The sequence below is a fragment of the Opisthorchis viverrini genome, assembly GCF_000715545.1.
Source record: "Opisthorchis viverrini unplaced genomic scaffold opera_v5_12, whole genome shotgun sequence".
NCBI classification, from domain to species: Eukaryota; Metazoa; Platyhelminthes; class Trematoda; order Opisthorchiida; family Opisthorchiidae; genus Opisthorchis; species Opisthorchis viverrini.
Genome location: NW_008751668.1, coordinates 1695652 through 1714467, shown reverse-complemented (window position 1 = coordinate 1714467; position 18816 = coordinate 1695652). Strand labels below are relative to the sequence as shown.

General features: G+C 42.3%; 1 protein-coding gene across 1 annotated transcript; it reads right to left on the bottom strand.

The window, feature by feature from the left end:
• Positions 1 to 337: 337 nt before the first annotated feature.
• Positions 338 to 17842, bottom strand: T265_01139 (hypothetical protein; the record flags this gene model as incomplete). Its single annotated transcript, XM_009165100.1, has 4 exons — positions 338 to 1228; positions 4306 to 4635; positions 7772 to 8032; positions 17363 to 17842. The coding sequence occupies 4 exons, from the start codon at positions 17840 to 17842 to the stop codon at positions 659 to 661; spliced, it is 1641 nt and encodes a 546-aa protein (XP_009163364.1).
• Positions 17843 to 18816: the final 974 nt, after the last annotated feature.

The following is an 18816-nucleotide window of genomic DNA, read 5'->3' as shown; positions in this document are numbered from 1 at the left end:
TAGTTGTGTTCCGACTTATTTACTGTAACGAACTCAGCTTGTTTTCACTTACTTGTTTATGGTTCTATTCCCTTGACAAGAAATTCCTTCCAACAGATGAAACTGATTGGTCAACATATGGAAAGCAATTAGGTTGATCGTTAATAAAGGATAATCCATTTGCCGGTAAAACCGAACCGACGCTGCGTTAAGACGGAGAAATGAAACGACAAACAGTTGGATAACTATGCGTTCTTTGTAGACGTCCATGGTAGCAAGTACGAGGACAGAGAGAACTACAATAAGCTCATCCTTTTTAGAAATGGCTTTTTCACATTTAAGCTACGTGGTGTACAGTGAAAATACTAACTTCTCTCTGATAAGGTAGTCTTTTAGATAACGCGGCAAGTAAAAAATAGTAAAGTGCACGGATCGCATTGAGTTGGCGAAATCTTAAAGCACTGAAAACGAAGGTAATCCCATAAGGGTGGGCTGGTAAATAGATGGGCCAAATTTCAAGACATAGTCCTCTAAAACATGGCGGTCACATATTTGTATTAACTGCTGTTGCAACAAATTCGAGAGGCTTTGTGCCGATGGAACAGGCAAAAGCGACACCAAGTCACCTCTCTGATATTGGTTAAAGTGCAAGCCATATCACTGGCTAGTCCGTAAGATGTCACGAAGGTTTCCCACTCTTTGGTAATTTCTGACCAGCATTTCCAAATTTCCTCAGCCAACTTTTCGGAGATGCAAAAGAACGCTTCTCCTCTATAACCAAATCCTCGATCTTCCCTTCCCATTGTTCGATATCTCGGATAAGCGACAATTTGTTTTGATCAGTTTGCTGTGTTGGCGGCCCAGAACTACGTCGATATTGGTCTTGAGTGATAGTGATATCATCTGGTGGTTTATGTGTTCGGAAATTCGCGTTCGTCACGATAGAACGCATGAATTTGTTTTGGGCTAAACGGACCATATCCAACTGTCTCATGTTCTTGGGCGAAAGTGCAATATTGGACCTGGTCAGCTCCCGTTTCTCCACAAGGTCAGACCACAAACCACAGTAAGCGCTGGCTAGACTGAGCTGTTGTGGATTTAGTTCAGCAGTTGGAGTAGTTTGCTGGTTTTTATCCGCACCGGATAATTGTTGGCAGGTTGTTTGGACAAAAACGTCAGACATAAGCCTGACTGAAGTCGCAACAATACGGTTTGGTAAATCACGCATTGCGTCAATCATCAGAAGCGGCTGTAAAGAGAAAGAGAAGAGCTCAGAGACAATGCACGGTGTGCAGAATTTTACTGGAAGTATGCGGCAATGCAACAGATTTTAAGTTACGGTTAGAATGGTATGGTTATGAGAACAGAAGAACAGGGTAATGGAAAAATTGCTTGATGTATAATCAGGCCACTTGATTTCATGCATTTCCAATACGAATTTTACACACAACCACAGTTCATTAGTCTGTAAAGATCAGTTGCCTGGAAATATTATGTTCGTCGCATTGACTCATCCCATGTGTATGCTGAGATATAGATAGTTCCTAACCTGATATTCTAGAATGCGTCGGCATTTTGTGCAAGTCCACCTAAACGCGGCTGCATTGAGGAGAATCAACACTTTCCAAACGGCTCACTCATTTTTCAGCTTTGTAAGGTATGGCGTCTCATAAGTTATTAGATTTGGTTGGTTAACTGTTCTCCACACAGCTGGGTCGAGTGCAAAGTCCTTCCGTGGCCTAAACTGGGAATTGAGGGCCGCTTCATTGACGGAATGTGTGATGTCTCTATTTCACTCTACCTTCGATTCCAACATCATCTGGTCTGTGAAGGTATTAGGATTTGGGTATTCGGTCAACCTATTTGATTCATAGGAATTTGCACAAATGGAATTGGTTAAGAATCCAAATATACCTTCTAAAGAGCGTTTAGGTCTTATTGCCATAGAGTAGTGAATACTGCACGGCGATCCTGTGCGCAACATTCTTGTTGCTAGATGAAAGTGGTGACGGCTCCAAATGTCTCCCAAGGCAACCGAATAAAGCGCTGGCTCTTACGATTTAAGTTTATTTCATTACCAGGTGACAAGTCTGTGGATAGTGTTCTCCCAAGATAGCTGAAACCCTTCGAACATATTTTCTCACCACCTTCACAATAAAAGAAGTCCTCTACGGACTTGGTTGATAAACAGGAGCTAGAAAAAGATGGGATGGTGTCACCTGAGTAGTTCCAATGCCACTGCTCTCTATGTTATAGTTAACCTGTAGCCCAAGGAGTTATGTGACCATAAGCAAGTCAACCTAATAGTTTTTCACTCTATGCTAGGGCAAGTTGAGCAGGTGTTACCAGGCTACCAGAATTTTATTGAGATTTTTGAGCTAACAATCCGTTTCTTTGTTTTCTAGCAGCTGATGATAATGGACTTTTGATCCGGTGAAATTTCTCAGACCGATAATGATTTTTATGCTAACAGCGATCGGTGTTTGACTGAATCACTTCACCTTTTTGGTCCACCTTTGATCTTGTTTGTTTCAGAGGTGCATCAGCTGTTTAATCCTGGCTCTTCTGAGTTGGTTTTGAACTTCTGCGTCCACACAAGATGTATGGCACATTATATNAACTGGAGCGCCTGGAATTTGCGCCCACACTCAGCATATCCCTTGGGCTCAAAAATAAACATTTCAGAGATATTGCTGGCTATTAGCCTGGGTGATGGACATCACGATCTATCAAACCCAGACGTAAAGGGTAGTGATTCAGCATGATTTTCAGCTTTCCACTAACGCTGAGGCTTTCTAATCACCGACCAGCAGACCAGTCCGAGTTTGGACTTACAAAATCGAAGGTTAGTTTCACATTTTAAACCAAGCTCCAAGAAATCGCCACTAGGAGATTCGAAGGATCATCTACTTGAGTGAGAAAGACCGGACATATGATACTAACGGTGACTACGGGTAAAATTGAGGATACTACCCTTAATTTAGGATTTTGACACAATGTGGCCCTAAATAGAGGTGCCCAGCAAGTATGAACTCTGTTGGCTTCGCGTAACTGCGTGCACAGGGTTTCGGTGTTCGATCATGAAAAAGCCACGACCAGGGTCGCTATACAGATAATCCCAAGAAATCGTTCAACCTATGGACAAGTCTGTATAAGGATGTTCGGAATTTTCAAGTTCAACTCTCTCACCATGTTTTCATTGTGAAGGATCAGCGGGTAGTCTGAAGTACGTAAACTTTGAAATTTTCAGCACTTATATCACCTGTGTATTCACTGCAAACATTGTAGTTCTTTTTTAACACCTCCGCCGGACATGATTAAAAGATTTGCCTGGATGTCAGACGATCTTGTCCGCAACAGACTCTCACAATCAGTAGCATGTTTTGTTTCTGCAAAAGCTGAACTGCTGAACGTCTACACGTTCAGCAGTCTGACCACCTTTGTCAGGCGAATTCGCATCAGATGCTGGCCAGTTAATGCGTGATGCGAACCGAAGATTCCCGTATACTTTCCACTTGGTTAGACAGGAAGTAGTTTGGTTAATCACAATGAGAGTTTCACTCCCGCCTTGAAAGTGATGACAGCTCATGGTGACAAGGGAAGTATACTGGTGCCATTTCATACATGGCGGCAGCCGATGCTCATTAACCTGATAGGAAATTTAAACAAAACACTTGTGGATGAATGTGGCCAATCAGCAGCTTGAATAAATTGCTTCAGCAGCAACATTCACCCTCTGGTCACGTGAACTACGTTTTGGGAGGGTTGGTTCACTGGTCGTCATTGCTAAGCAAACAGCTTGGATTTAATGTTTTTTCTTCAAGACTTAACTGTGGCTTATGTCTTGGGAGCAGAGGCCACCGACGAGGAAATGTACAGAACTACTGAAGAGCATTCTTTTCCTTGCGGACAGTTATCAGATGTGATTATCCCACGGATGCCTAAGGAAAAAAATCGGGGTTTCAAGCTTCCGAATGCGTGTTCTGATAATTTGTTCTTCAACTTCTAATTGCCGGATGACATTAGGCTCGACCATCCACAAGCTTCAACACTGCTTTGTGGCGCTTTACCTTCACAGAATGGCTTCTTTTCTTTAGCCCAGAATCCGAAATTACATGACCCGAAAATACACCCAAAAACTAATTTTCACGATACGAATTCTAGTGATTAGTATTCAGTACTCTATGGGTAACACTAATGTAACAAAACAAAACTTGCTTTTGTTCGTCTGATTTACCCTAGACTTTATTCCTGAGGACCGAACTGGGTTCATCACTTGGCGAACCAATTTGAGGAAATGCAAAATAGAAACATTCCTGCACTCACTGCGGTCCAGAGTTCATAATTAGCCCTGGCTTCTAGAGCATCAAGAGCCGAAGAGTGCAACTGTACCATATCAGGCCGATTAATTCGTTGGATGCAGTGAAGTAATTCTGTGAGGAATTCCGGTTGAAGTCCTTGTAGTCGAGGGCAATGAGTACCATCGGTTCCCGCAGAACGAGTCGAAGACCGGTCTTTCTCTGTGGAGCTGCGCAAAATGTTGTGCTTCAGCTTCTCCATTTTATCCACTCTCAATGGTTCCTTATCGCTGAGCTCATCATCATCTTCTTCACTATTTTTGTGGCTGTGGGTTTTGGGCTGATCAAATATTTCACTCTGTGTGTGTGGGGAAACATTGTTATTACTTGAGCTGTTACAAGCATCATTAGAAAAATGACACTGAAAGTATCACTTTCCAGAGAAAGGAGATTAGAGTTAGAATTTCACGTAAAGGCAAAAAAATTCCTCCTCTTTACTGTGGTTTACAGTCCTATCTTTCCTTCAGGCTCCATAACGGTTCGCGTTAATAGAATTCCGTTATCAATCGAGGGTGCAAACCAAATATGGCGCATCTGTTACACATCCATTTAGCTATTGAAATAATAATTTTGAAGTTGACAGTAGATTATGGGAACAGCCATTATCGGGGATCAATTTGAATTACTTCTCTGTGCCCGTCACTGAAAATATCCATTAACTGGTAGCATACTGCATTCATTGATCGCTAAAGGGTTAGTTGTAGGATAACATTTTTGATCCATTAGGCAAGGGGGTCTCTTAGAGCCCTCTGTGTATTCATCTCCCTGACCAAGGAGTGTGCAATCTGATATTGGCTTGCAGCTTTTCAAACACCACACCGCTTGGCGCTTAAAAATCACAGTGTCACCCTTGGCATTTTGGTTTCGCTGCATGAAGCTTCCAAAGTGATTTTTGATTTCAAATCACCAAGAAGGACTGTAGCTCTGGAGTGATGTACAGCAGCCTCAAGCCCTTCCAGAAATGAGGCCTATTTATCTGTTGTAGAAATCCACCAACCATGGCCCTACACTTTTGGCCAGACTATTTGTTCATCCTTCGTTTGCCTGTGCAGAGCTGGGCGAAGTGTGGCTAAAATTTCGAGGCAAAAGTGGTTTCCGGATAGTAAATCCATATTCCATTTACTAGCCAACTTTTTCGAGGTGTTCGGTTTTGATAACGGATATGTGTAGTATATTTATTCACATTCACACATTCACATGGACGTTGCTTTTCGCCATGATTAATACTTCCTGCTCAACAGTTGTTGGGATCCAACCGATCAAAAAATGAACCTCAGACGAATGCAGACTTTCTTGAACAATTGCGTTGTTCGTGACCTATGAAATGGGTGGTCTGAACAAAGCTGCTCCGTAATCAGTCCTCTGAATTTTCTACTTGTATAAACGAACCTCATGGTAAAACTTCGTAACCAGCCAACACGTTTCAACCGATCGGACCTTGGTGTCCGAGGGTAAATGTTGCCACTACCTTGAACAACAAACAGGGCAGATAACACTTTCATCGTTATAGTAGAAAAAATGAAAATATTGGGAAACGGCATGGTTTGCAAGTTAGACGCAGCACACATTTGTTCAACCAATGGGTGGGCACCTTAATCTGTTTTTCCTACTTCCTGTGCTTTCAAAAGGATAAAGAGGATATTTAAACGTAGCCAGAATCATACAAAACCTCGACATTGTCAAAAATTTCGCAGTTTAGGACGATTTACCCCTGCCGTACCATACTTGTGCGGTGTAAGTAGACTGATGTTGCTATAGAATTAGACGGTAAATGGAAACAGGTAACTCAATAATTTCTTTCGGGAATTGCAGCAGGAAACTTGCTTTCCAAAGCTGTCTTTTTGGTTCATAAAGGCCTAGCTCTTAACGTGGGGGGAGTGTGATCCGAGGTTTTCCACTTGAATGAAGCTTCGTAGTATCCCCCACAAAATATGCTCTTTGTCCACTTAGAAGCCTCTCTGAAGAAAATACTGTTGGTGATGCTATCGGGCGCTTTAGATCCACGAAAAGATTCTTTATTTCCCTTATCCAATTTCGATCTAGGATGGTGAAAAGGTTCCATTGCATGTTTTTTGCTCAGTCGTCTTTTTGTTTATTACGTGGAAGCGTTGCTCACGACTATGCACACAGCGGAACAAACAAAAAGTGATTTGGCGACCGGAAGCTACTCTGCCTAATTAATGATTGCAGTGCCAGTATGACTCTTGAAAATTCTAAAAAAAAACCATGCGCCTGTAGTGAAGCACATTGGAAGTCACTGGTCAAAAGCTTTCCTGATCCAGATGTCCATCAAAGTAATCCGAGGACGGATGAAATTGCTTAAAACGTTCAAGACCAGATTTTAAGACAACTTGGAGCAGTAAGGTAGTTCTTCTTTCAACAACCAATATCATATACACGTTCTTCTTCGTGAAATTCGAATTCTTGTTCTTTATCCACCACTTGAGCTCGAAATTATCATATTTTATGTAGAAGGATTAAAGTACAATTACTCTGAAGTCTTACGGAGCCTATTTTCGCCACTATGAAGTCAATCAATTTGTTCTTGCTGGAATTAAGACAGTGTTGACATCTTTGCCACGCTTCCCATTATGCAACTGCGTGGCAAACCATCTTGACCCCAATGCCTACTGTGAATAATCCTCGTCCTGAATGACAGTGAAAGCAACCGATGGTACACACAGTGACATCCGCAGACAGGTGGTTTTTGCGCGAGAAAGCGATTCAGTCGAATACGGCTGGGGAGCGGAACAATCATGTCAAACAGGGCAGTGCGATTACGCCTACACGTCTGAATCACGTCCGATTTCATCATGTGCCGAATTAAAAAGGGCACAGAAAGTTCACGCCTACTCCAAGGCACCCTGTACACAAGCGCACAGACGGCCATCTATGACCAACCCAGACAAAGGAACAGCCGCCCGAGAACCGGTGTGGGCGTGCAGGAGACACTGGTTGGTTGACAGTGGATCGACTATCGAATACGGTGGCAAGTGAATCGTATATATGGAAACTTGTAATTGCCTTAATACACCATTCCTTCTGGTCGCCTTCTTGGCTTCTGACTATAACCCAGTAGAGTCAGGGGAGTTGAAGAGTTACGACACTAACCTTAGTGATTTTATTTGGCGGCCATCTTACTCAAGATCCAACAAATATACGTACCGAACTGATTTCCTTTCGACGAATATTCAGTTGTTTGTGAAACCGAAAAAAACGGTAGCCCTGAAATGTTTTTTTTGTGCGCCACAGTGTGCACAATGTACGTTTTGATCAACCAATGTTCGTTTAGGAATCTTTTAACATGGTGTGTCTGCGAAGGCTTGTCTGCATGCTAACCGCTTTCAATTTTAGTGGGAGTCAAAATTTTTCGCACAATATATTTAACAGCCTTGCCGAAACGAACATATGTCACAGCGTTACCAGCCACTCACCGGGTTTTCAGTCGTTCTACCCCCCTGTTCATTTTCATCTGTACGAATGGCATTTTTCTGCGACTCGCCTTGTTCTCGTAATCCCAATGGTTTGCTCTGCGTGTGTTTGACCACAGGGTGTAACAATAAAGCCAATCGGTACAAATTCCCATGAACGTGATCCGACAGAGTCTTAATTTCATCGCGAACCAAAAATAACAAGTAGGTTAGAAGCCGCATACGATTGGACCGAACGACGGCACCCTTGATAAATTTGTAGCGCTGAGTAATAAATGGGGAAAAGCGATAATGATGATGTGACATTTTAGGACAGACCAACTTAAGAGTAAGATGACCTCTAGTCAGGTCTCGGTTTAAGCCCCAGAATTCACGATCTATATGTGTTAAACTTTCATAGAATCGCTGAGGAAAGTACAAAAATGAAGTTTAAACACTGTTTCACTAAGATCGAAAAGCGTACTGGGGCAAAAACTCATGGAAGTCACACGCCTAGTCCTACTGTAAGATGTTCAACCTGACTGATCTAGATTGCAGGTATTGGGAAACTTGGAGTTTCCAAAGTCGTTGCCTTGGATATATCTGTTGGGCGAATTCCAAAAAAGGAAATTCGATAGTACAAATCCAACATTCAAACGATGTCTGCGCTTTACCAATAGCAACAACTACATTGCTTCTGTCATGTCTTATAGTTCCAAAATATCAAGATAGGAGAATAAGTTGGGTAGCCTGTCTGATGTTGCCGCCCGGTTGGTCGGTTAAAAAGTTGGATCAATATTACCAAAGCATATATGAAACGTGCACACATATGGCAAAATTACAGCACACGCTATTGAGACGTCAAAATTTCGCACTATATACACATTTGATTCCTGTTAGCTGAAACCCGTCACACCAGTGAAGACTGCTCGTTCTACTACAGGAGGGAGTCCACAGAGTTTAGGAGGGGTGTAGCCCAACTCAGCAACTGTTAGCGAAGAATTCAGTAAAGCTTATAAGCCTTGAATAACACTATTATTTAATGGTGCTTCTAGCCGAATGGTCTTTCTGAAGTAGCAAAAAAGACGGAGGAAAGCTTAAGAACGTACCCACCCACAAGTAACTTGATTTCTTTCGCATCCAATATCCAACAAAACATGAATTGTATTGCAAATCTCTCATTCTTCGAAAGTTTTATGTGACAGTACCGTAGTTCGAATGGCCACAAAGAAGTTATTTGAACTCTCGAGAGAGTTTCAACCACTAATCGTGAAACCAGGGAGTCGTACGTTTAATCTGGAACCAATATACTTTCATTTTTCAGATGTTTCTGGTCCCACACCGATGTGGTGAACTTGGCGAGTTATTTGGTCTAGTCTAACAACCTTATACCACTGGCTACTTACCAACCGTACTCGGTATGCAGCCATATAGTCCGAGTTTGTAATATTTAGGTCAAGTTAACGGAAGGGGCTGGTGTCTCAACACTAGAAAAGGCACCACGTTCTTCTGCGGGACCGAATATATCTCTTGGAAATAACTGGATTAACTAAAGGGCGGTGACCACAGTAGTCATTCGTCAGTTGATTTTTCCCAACTATCGCTTTGATCTCATCTTAGCATTTACTAGACACCTTACAAAGAAGGCACCCATCAAGAAGCTGGCCGGTATTACTACTCTTTTGTTCCGATCCGTCAGTCAGGTACTTATTCGCTCTGCTTAAATTTTCTCGATAGTAGGGGTGAAGCTGTCCTCTACTGACAATCGTCCTGTCATGAGAGGGAGTGAGAAAAACTGTGCACCTTATTCACTACATTTGTGAACTAAAAAACAGAAAACAGATGGTACCGCATTTTGTTCTCCGGTAGCAGCCTCGAAAGTAAATGCCATCTGTCACGGTTTTTTGTGTAAAATTTTGAGCTTCTAATGCCAATGTAATAATGTTCGGCAACTATCTTCAAGGTTTCACCGCACTAACTGCGTGAGACCATGCGTTTCCTAAGTTGAGCCATCGGCACTCCGACAACAGCAAGGGAAAGTGGCATTTGTCCAAAGCCACCTCGCATCCAGTTGTTTTCAACCATCTGGAGTAATTAATTATTCCAGCACTCCCCCCCATTACACTTGGAAATCCGGAAGGGCAAAATTTATTCCAACATTTCATTTAAGATCTTTTGTTTGTATCCCGTTTGTCTCCTGAGGACCGGAATATATTTTGCAATGTATTGCAACGGTGTATGTTTGTGTGGTATTTTGCCGGATGTGTAGTGGAGATGCGGCGAAAAATCCTTATACAAATAATTCAACCCTTCAAGTAAACCAGGTAAAATTGCTACAGTGTGGCACGCATAGAATCCACTCATATTTACAGGCCAACTTGAAAAGAACGATCAGACAGACATCTTACTTGGTCCTACCATGTAGAAGATGACAAGAGAGCGGGAATCTCCAAACTTGATCTTACTGTAAGAAAATACATGGGTTTGAAAACATATACCACAGTATATCAGGTTTTATCCTTTCAAAAGTCGAGGCATTTTGATTGACGAACTTTTTCCTCATATAGAAGTTTCATTATTTTGAAAAAATTTCGCCCGTGAAATTTTATTCCACCGTCCTAATGATCGACCAAAGTGATTTGTCACCGAAGATTTCTGTTCATACTAATTATTTTTCCGGCCACTTTGAACTATTGGGCAAATAATCAACTCTACAAAGTCACTGCAAAGAATCATACAAAGAAGTTGTTCAAAAATTCAACGAACCACAGTCCAGGAGACAGATTTTCTCCCTGTGTAAACTCAAGAAGCATAACTAACGTAGCGCACTGACCCAAATTTTTTTTTGCCTTCGAGAAGATGCAAGCAGCTGTGAAGCTGTGCAAACTGTTGAGGAAAGTTGCACTGGAAATAACTAACCGGGGTGCAGGGTGCCTAGTAAATTACGCACGAAGGTTTAGAAGCTTCGTTTACAGAAATGCCAAATGAAAACTGAGATTCAAATTAGGCTGGGGGTGGAAAGTGACGTATCTGAAACGGGCAGCTGACCACTGTCCCAGAAGTAACTCCATTGAGTTACTTGGTTGACTGTTTTACCAGAACTTCTGAAGAGGTTTTCAAGCTACTTCCAGAGTAAAACGATGCCGAGCAGATTTGAGCGACCGGGGACTTTGAGTAACTATGTGGGTTGTTCAAAATATGTCAATTGTTTGTTTAGTCGGTTTGCATGGAACAAGCAGCGGCCGTGCGGAAAATTTCTGATTGTATGCACGCAATGGGCATACAGAATTCCTTGTATTCTATGCGAATAATAAACCGCGTAGAATGAATTGTCTGTCGCATTTTGTCTGTCGATCTAGTATTTTTCACGGAAAAGCTATTGCCTACTACTACTGCACTGCTTCCAGGACTAACGGAACTCTAAACATTTGCCGGTTCCGGCTAGTTCTGATGAACAAGCTAGTTTTTATGGGCTTGTTTCAACCCACTCGGTTTTTTAGATTACTAACAACACATCTTCACGGTCATGCTCACTGTATTTAATGGCCAGATTTCATCAGTTCCTAAAAAACTGTGTTCTCACGGGTTCCATTCAGTTACTGTTTGATTTGGTGTCTTCAACCAACCAAGTCCTGTTAGCAACGTTTTGGACTATCCTCAATTGTGTTGACGACGTTGTACTAGGCCCGTTTCCTCCTCTCAAGAGGAGGCCTGTTTAAATTATCCACGTCCGCATCATTCACGTTTAAAACAAGTCCTCCTGTCCAGGTGTAGTTATTATCCTAGTGGGTCCACATCGAACAGCACTTCACTCGAGAATCGCCCCTATCAGTGTTCGTCAGCAGTGCATATCCCTGGCCGTGTCGGGGTTTGAATCCTAGATATCTGACATGTGGTCTGAATGTGACATCACTACTCCACCAGCGCACGCTACACGCACCTAGGTTATCGGATCTGGAACATGTTCACACCTTAGCTTGTGAACGGCTGACCCAGTGACCTGAAACTCGACCCCGTAATTATTCTGATTGTGTCCACCGACTGACCCGCCTGTCAGTCTCAGTCACAGCGCCGTGGACAACTGAAACCCGCTGGAAAGTTTTTGATTAGTTTGTAGATCCACGTTCGTGTCACTCTGGTATGAAGTGTCATCATCCTATCCTGGAGCAGTTATTATTCTGGCGAGTCCACAAAATAGTCGCGGCAAATTTAATGCCGTCATATTTTGAAAACAGTACGATGCCCCTTCAATTAGAATTATAATACCCATTCTTCGCTCGCCTCGGTAAGTCTTGGGAAAGAACAAAGAAATTAGGGTCACACGGGCTAGACAAGGCGTACAAAGACGCTGGTCAGTAAACTTAGGCTAAAAATGATGTGCCGCTTACAAAACACCAAATTAAACTGTGAGATGCGGTACACTGTTGATGAATTCTTCAAGGATTTTCTCAAACTTAGTCAAATCTTGTCAAACTCATTTGAGTTTCCCTGAGTCTCTTGAAATACCTACAGATCTCCATATGTCCACATAGAATTGGAAACTTGTTATAACAGTGTGGGATAGCTTTTGATCTCGTATGCACCTATTTGGATGACTTGAGCACAGCTTGGTTGCTACTCTGAAAAGTGAGCTTCTTCTAATTGCACAGGGTTGAATATCTTTCCCTTTCCAATAAGTGTTTCGGTTTTCGTTACTTCCTTGGGCACGGGGTCCCCTTTGTTTCTCTCAATCTGAAAAGTGATTTCTAAGTTCTGGTTGTGTTTATTCAAACTTTTAGCAGTGAGCTGAGTACGAAAGTTCTGAATAGAGTCATCACTGGCAGGCGTATTATTGAATGTCGTTTTAACTGACACAGCTGAGCCTATAAACACATGGTCGTCCTGAGCTGTTTCGGATCGTTCCACTTGTTACAAGTCTAAATTCCTACTGGATCGATGGTGGTCGTACATCGGCCGGAATCGAACGGATCGAGGGTGCTCTATCACTGTCCTATATATCGTCGGCGTAGTAATTTAACGATCACATTTCGACTCTTTCGCATGTTTAACCTGCTTGAAATTCACCGTCAGTTTGGAGCATTTGTAATCTGTTTCCTTTGGACAAAGGAGTATTTTCATTCTGACTGAAACTACACGTTGGTTTAACAGCGTTTTTTGCTTCTCTTATTGTGATTAGTGTTAGCTGGAAAGTCTAACAAAAACAGCCCTTTTCAGTCTGCTAGTTGACAGAAAGTTGAAAGCTCGTTCATTAGGTCTTTCCACAAGAGTAAACAGTCTCTTGGAGCCAATAACATTCCGAGTGAGTTGAGTCTTGATATACAGCACATTCAGTCGCTTAAAAAACAGCATGAACGAGAGATTTAGTTGGGTTCCAGGTGAGTTTTCCGCAAAACCAAATTGGTTTTCAGATGTTGTATAGGTCGAAATTCGTGCAATTTGGGTTCAAGTAAAACAAAAGATTGATGGGAACCCGGTAGTTGCGCTCTGCGCCCACCTGATGAGCCCTACAAAGTGCGAAACCAGTCGTAGGCCACCGAGGAATTTTCAGCAACTGATGAATAGTAAATTATGTCAATCTGAGGTATCACATTTTTCGTCATTTTTAATGTGATTAGTTGTCACGGTTTGAACCAAACAGTGCCGTTGGGCGTTATTGTGAGCACAGTCAGGTTCCGACTTTTGGTATTGCTAGATTTGAATGAATTCATTTTTAGCAGTGATGAGTATGGCTTTGTGCGTTTCCATGATATGCTGCGTCAGGACTTTTATGGAGCATCTGAATAAGATTCATAAGATGGACTGACAGGAATCGCGAACCGTCCAGATAAAAGCCTCCTGGTGGTTAGCGGTTAGGCTACAGTGGCCTGAGAGATGTAGAGCACTTTAGATTCTACGAAAGAACTCTAATACCACTTGGGACAGCGTGCATGCGCACTCATGCAAATGTCTAATTTAGCTAAACCATCTCATAAGAACATAAATCATTGCACAAATTTCAAACACAGCTGGGTTGCTCAGCTCTGTGGCTGGAAATTATTAGCCCCATATGAAATATGTTGCTCGTGTTGTGCATGAGGTGTATCTACAAAAAAAAAAGCTGTGCTGTTTGCTGAAAATTCACTGGGTAATTGCCTAAATTAGCCAAATGAACTCTTTGACCGGATTGCCAAAGTGAACATCTTAATTCATTCAGTTGAACACCTGTGCACCTTGAAACGTTCAGCATTCTTGGTTCCTCAGACGTGGAAACGAAGTCCTCTGGCAATAATGCTATTATTGAGGCACTTGTACCATTTACCATAATACCGTTTACTGTAATACGAGTGCTGAAATGCGAAGTACCATTTCTGACATGGTCAAAAGTTAGTTGATTGGAGGAAAATCACCAAGTTGAGATCAAACTAATAAAGCTGATCTTATTCCCCTGAAACATTGTCCCTATTCGTAATGAAGAAGTGCCCAGAGGACAAATGTCAATGGTAAGCGTCAATGTAAAGAGTGCTATGTTGGACGAATGTGATTAGGCGTTTATATGACGTTGTTAATCGAAGTCCAGATCACTGACTTGGCAGCCAAAGGTAGTTGAAATCGATTTCTAGCTCACTGCTATTAGGGGTTTGAGTAATACAGATATTATCTTGATTAGTGCATTTGGTTGTCCTAGTGCGCCAAACTGGACACCATAAATACTGTGCGGCTTTGTTGCTCAAACGACATTATGTGTTGAGATGGAGCTATGAGTGTAATGGGTAGCGCAACGTTTGGTCTTATCAAGTCTCAGCTATGTGGATCTACTGAGGTCCTACTAAGGATTACAGTTGACCCGTTTTGATGTCAAAGTTTAAGGCCAGGCCTAGGGGAACTGTACACCTGGTTCATTCTCACTGAGAATCGTCCCCATTGCGTATCTCACGAAAGTCCGGGAGTCTGGTTATTAGTTCGAGCACCTAACCGTTCGGCTAGCAGCGGATGGTCAGCGGTGTTAATGACCCGCACCCAGACAGAATATGGCGCCAGTCATTCGTCACTCACGGATTCCTCATTCGTTATGTAAGTGTTTCTTCCTTCTGAGCTACTTGTGGTTTTCCAACAGTATAAGGAGAATGAAATTGCAATAAAGATTTCTCCCTGCAAACGTCATCTGCATGAAGAGCTGAGAAGCGCTGCAAAAAGTTTCATCCTTAACGGAATATCCAAAATATGCTCACATTAGCAACGTAAGTTGCTCAGAAAGAAGAATGCTTCACCCTCCATCCGAGGAGGGTGCGTTCAAGAGTAAATCACATGCCTGAGCAGCTGCTCTTCTCAGGACGGTTTTTCCTCAACTACTAGCTGAAAGGTTGGGGTTTTGAAACTCCATTGAGTTTCGTGAGATGCTCGCTGCTGATGATTTTCAATAAGAATGGAAGAGCTGTACTATCCTTCTCGGCTTTTCAACACAGACTGGCTTCACCTGCATTAAGGAATCTCCGTTCAGATTTTCAGATCAAATCATATTATCATTTTTTTTATATTGTTTTCAACTCAAGCCCAAGGAGCATTTGGTTGATGTACTTTTTGAATATCTAGGTCTTCGCTGTGTAGAAACTGGGCAACTAACAATGACGTCATATGTGTACTCAGGTAATGTTGAATTTGAATAAATGTATGCAGAGGGTGATCCAAAATTATGTTGCTTTCTCTAGAAAGAATTCTTGACATCCTTCCACGATCATGAACGTATCGGTTTCAAACAAAACAGAATTTTTCAAGCTCATATTGTCCGGTCAGTGGTCAAGTTTTTAACCGAGCTTGACATTTGTGTTGTGAATGCACATCACTATGAAGAGGAGCGGAGCTATGCGTTGGTGATTGTGCATTGAGTAGCGGCGCGCGCGAGTTTGTATACTCACTTCTGATGCGGTTGACTTTTGATTGTGATTGGTTGTCATGATGAGTACTCTTATTGGATAGACTTTTTACTGGTGTTCTAACTGACTGACCTTGAAGTAACAAGCACAGCATTGGGGGAGGGGGCCCGCATGAGACTAAACACACGAATTAGCAAACACGAAGGCATCACCTGTCCTCGTTGATCTTCATTTGTGGTCAGCAGGTAAGTGCCAAAGGCACAAAGATTGCGGCGTGTGGATGAACCAAGCACACAAGGAAAGCGAGCCACTCGGCAATGAACCCAAACAACCGACATGTAGAACTAATCCTGGGCTATGCAACTATACGAAGAAGGGATAGCGAACTGAATCGTTCGCTAATCCATGCACATAATCTTTTTCTGTTATTTTTGATGCTGTGCTCGTTGCACCAAGGACTGACAGTTTGAACACAATTGAAAAGTCCGATCAATAAGGGTAGTCCTCATAACAATCGATCACAATTGAAGGTCACGCATTTTAGAAGCAACTATATAAACTCACGCACACCATTACTCAACGCAAAGCCACCAACCTTTGCAACAACGCACTGATGACGTCACAACTATTGGTGACCAGGCATTTTCAACAAAGTTGACAGGTCCAGCAACTAACATGTCTACCAGGGTGTAATCGTCGTTTGGTTAGGTAGTAGTATAAGTAACAGAGCAAAGTTTATAAATTCATGGAACAGATTGTGGTACAACCTGCCCACAATCGCACTAAAAGGACAAACCACGTTTCGGACAACAGTTTCCAGTGGAGGCCCACTCAAGTTTATAGTTCTAAGAAGCTGTCTATTGGACACTTTCAGTAAAACTGTGTAACACGATATGGGACGTCCAACAGTCAACCAGGACATATTTGTACTAGTTATTCCGGGACACTGCAATAGGAGTTCTGAGGCGCAACAGTTGGATATCCCAAAGGCTAACCGTATTTGTGTAACCGGAATTTCATCAGTTCAGGTGGTGACACTGTCTTTTGAAAACCTATGTTCCATGATGTGTATGAACTGACGGCAGTATAACACTTTGATTAAAGCTGTGTTCAGTTTTTCAATCATATAACTGTTGCGGTATGTGACTTTTCTGGTATATCTTAACTACTCGGGCGTAAGCAAAATTGCCTGAGGGGCCTTGTTGCGGATCCTGTATGAATAAATTGTTCGTCGGTCGCAGTCTACTGTATTACTTGGGTTTCTTTGTCGAACAGCCCAAATCTGTTCAGAGTTTCTGGTAACAGGAGGAAACGTGGAGCGTTGCGGATTGAATTTGTTCTTCGGAAACAGTAGATTGTGCAATCCAACCACGTGTTGGAAAATTCGAGGAACTTCATCTGAATGCACCCACATGGCACAGGTCTGCTGAGGCAATTATTGATGAAATTCCAGGTCGAAACAAGTAGGAATGGTTTACGCTGACAAGACTTTAGAGATCAAATCAAGAAAATGCTTCTTTACCTTAAAACTAAAATTAAGATTACTCTCAGTGAAATATTCAGACCTGGATATCCTGAAAACTACTGGAAGGTTTCCTTTCGACGGACAATATAAACAGTTCAGCTTCACATCTTTAAGGCTACAAAAATTCGTTGAAATGAACATGATGGATAAGTCTACAAGTTATTTCTGCGGGCGTAAAAGTGCCAACGGATTATCCAGACGTTCGACTCAACTAAAGTACATGTGAACGATGGAACTCACGTCGTATGGGCCAGCTTCGTTCAATAAAACATCAGATTCCTCAGCACTTGAGGGTGATCCTGACTCATTGGACCGGCCCCTGACATATGGCCCTTTTACGTCTGTCGATTCTGCTGCTTTGGGTTTCGTTAAAGGGTCACTGTATACTGTTTCGAAATAGGAGAGCGGTGGGATTGTGCACATTCGTTGTTGAGCTGACGGATCCAATGATCGCCTGGCAATGCTGGTATTGTAAACTCCAATAAACAAACTTTCTAGCGCTCCAATTATTTGGAAACTATCTAGTGCTCGATCCGGCCTGTGATCTAGTTTCAGCGACCGAGAGATTACCGTCGACTGTTTATGAATCTTCTTCGCCATGTATTGCTTCATGCGCGGTAGCGGTGAGGGAGCAATTGTCACATATTGTTCTTCAACCATTCCATTCTCTTGAGGCTTTTCCTCAGCCTGTGTCTCGAATTCTTCTATTTTTGAGGTCATTTTCTTCTCAAACTTTGACCGACTGCTGATGTCAAAGTCCAACAAATCTGTGTGCGCTGGACAAACAAGAAATCAGGATATGTTAGCGAATCCACGGAGATAAATTTAGGTGAAATAGTGAAACCTTGAAAAACACTATGATATCATAAGTATTTGGCAATTTCGTCATTGTTATCTCGCATGGAAGATGTCAGTCCATGGGGAACAAAGTCTTCCTTCACACATGAAAAGTATTCGTCTGTTGTTTGGTAGCAGAATAACCCATATCAGTTCGTCATTTTGAAGAGTATAAAAGGTATCACCTTATGACAGTGGTAGGAAAGTTGATCGTTTTAGCAACCTTAGTATCTCCAATCCTAGTTCGAAATAGTTGAGAGGAAGAGATGTTTACAACAGCTCTAAATTCTAACGATTCTGCATGTCAGTATCGCAAACTGTGAAATAAACAACGCACGACGTGAAAGAAGGACTTAAAAGGGGTTACAAAGAGTTTGGGCGCTGTTGATGCAATTCATCAGTGATTATCTTGGGCATTGCAAAATGCGGCGGTTGGTTGATGTCAGTGGAGTTCTTGCTGACAGTTTCTTTCCAGATTCTGACAGAGCTCTTGAGGGCACGTCAGATAGCCTGCGAGGGGTCGGTACCAGATCCCTCCCTCACCCACCATTTCCTGGTTGTAATGCAGTGGAGCCTCAGTGTTAACTCTGATGATATTTTCCCTAGATGATGATGACGATGATGACGACAGCAACGATAATAATAATAGTAATGTTGCTTACGATGCTCCTTCTACTGATCTGACAATTGACAGCATTCATTAAACGACGCAGAAAGTTAGGCGTATTAAATGGAACGAGAGTGCTACATTTACCGGACACAAATAGACTGACCAGATGATGAACGTCAATGAATATTTAGGTTGGGGTCATCCTACTCCTGATAGCGGGAGACAAACATGTAATATTCTTATTATA